Source organism: Montipora capricornis, chromosome 12 (genome assembly GCF_036669925.1).
Source record: "Montipora capricornis isolate CH-2021 chromosome 12, ASM3666992v2, whole genome shotgun sequence".
In the NCBI taxonomy this organism is placed as follows: Eukaryota; Metazoa; Cnidaria; class Anthozoa; order Scleractinia; family Acroporidae; genus Montipora; species Montipora capricornis.
This window is the reverse complement of record NC_090894.1, coordinates 951595-952962: the sequence shown is the minus strand read 5'-3', so window position 1 is coordinate 952962 and position 1368 is coordinate 951595. Positions and strand designations below refer to the sequence as shown.

Sequence of the window (1368 nt, the reverse complement as noted above, 5' to 3'; positions counted from 1 at the left end):
ACGTACGGAGTGCTGCGAAGTATCCATCTGAAAATTGGAAGCGATAGTAACTTCGCAGTTTATTCGTTGCGAAATATTCCTCTCAATAAATTTGTAGCAATCAGCAACTTCGCAGTTTATTCACAGCGAAATATCCCTCTGAATATTATTTGTAACGATGAGCAACTTCGCAGTTTATTCACTGCGAAAATAACTCACTCAAAATTAATATTTGTCGCCATCGGCAACTTCGCAGTTTATTTACTGCGAAATACCCATCTAAACATTTGAAGCGACGGTAACTTCGCAGTTTATTCGTTACGAAATATTCCTCTCAATATATTTGTAGCAATCAGCAACTTGGCAGTTTATTCACTGCGAAAAAAAACCCACTCAATATTTGTCGCCATCGGCAACTTCGCAGTTTATTTTCTGCGAAATATCCTATATGTGTAGCGATCTATCAAAGCGTTGATCATTACCTGTCGTTGTCAACTACGCTCGTAAAATATGGCATTCTTATTTGTTTATATATAGTTATTAGTCAGTTTTATATTTCTTCCGCATGATAATGTATGGAAGGAGTTGAAGGTGGCCGCCAACATCACGGAGAAGGTCGGAGAGATGAAACTCAGATGATAGGGGGTATTTGGAGCGAGCTGTAGAGAGAAAACCGAGGACATCTGAAAAAGCAGACCTAGAGAGAGCCGGGATAAGCTCAAGACGAACATGAGCGAGCCAGCCAAAGACTGAAGTGCATGAACTGTAAACATTGGACACAAACAAAACTGGAGGTGAAGGCAACCAACCCCCGTTAAATGCGTATTAAAGTGGAAATACCTAGTCAATGTTTTTTTAGAATAGCTTCGACTTCAGCGCTCATGCAGTCACTCTGTTCAGGCGATGATCACCTCCTTTCAAGCCCGTTGATCATGCAAAGCGTACATAACCAGTGTATTAAATGTATGTACCTTGAATCGTTTGGTAACTCCATTTGCCTGTCCTTGACTACCTTAGTTGTTGACAGGATATGTCTATAAATTATCTTTCAGAATTAACCTGCGATCAGGATCTATTTTAGTTTCGCGTGATACGTAATGTGCAGTTGGCGAAACGAAAAGTAGAGCCTTACCAAATTCCTCTTCGAAATTCCTTCCACCCACTTTTTTTGATTGATTGACATGTCCTTCATCGGCCAATCAAATTTACTTCCATTACACCAATACACACGTGGACGGCAGATTCACGCTATTTTGTTTTGACCAGAGTTAGTTACCTCGGGAGGAACATTATAAACGAATTCGAAAGTTACCGTTGGCTTTAATTTGAGAAAAACACATTTAAGGCATGGGGAAGGTTTTCGACGACTATATTGCGGCAAAGGCCGGT

At 40.4% G+C, this 1368-nt stretch overlaps 1 protein-coding gene across 2 annotated transcripts in view; it reads right to left on the bottom strand.

The window, feature by feature from the left end:
* The window catches only part of LOC138026837 (uncharacterized), a 43420-nt gene extending 42336 nt beyond the window's left edge, over nt 1-1084 (bottom strand). The window contains exon 1 of one of the 2 annotated variants that reach the window (XM_068874292.1): nt 820-1084. Coding sequence is in view for 1 of the 2 variants with exons in the window: in XM_068874291.1 (XP_068730392.1) it covers nt 951-973 (23 nt within the window). In the remaining variant the exon portion in view is untranslated. The remainder of the gene's footprint in view (nt 1-819) is intronic. The other variant, XM_068874291.1, reaches the window with a different exon arrangement.
* Nucleotides 1085-1368: the final 284 nt, after the last annotated feature.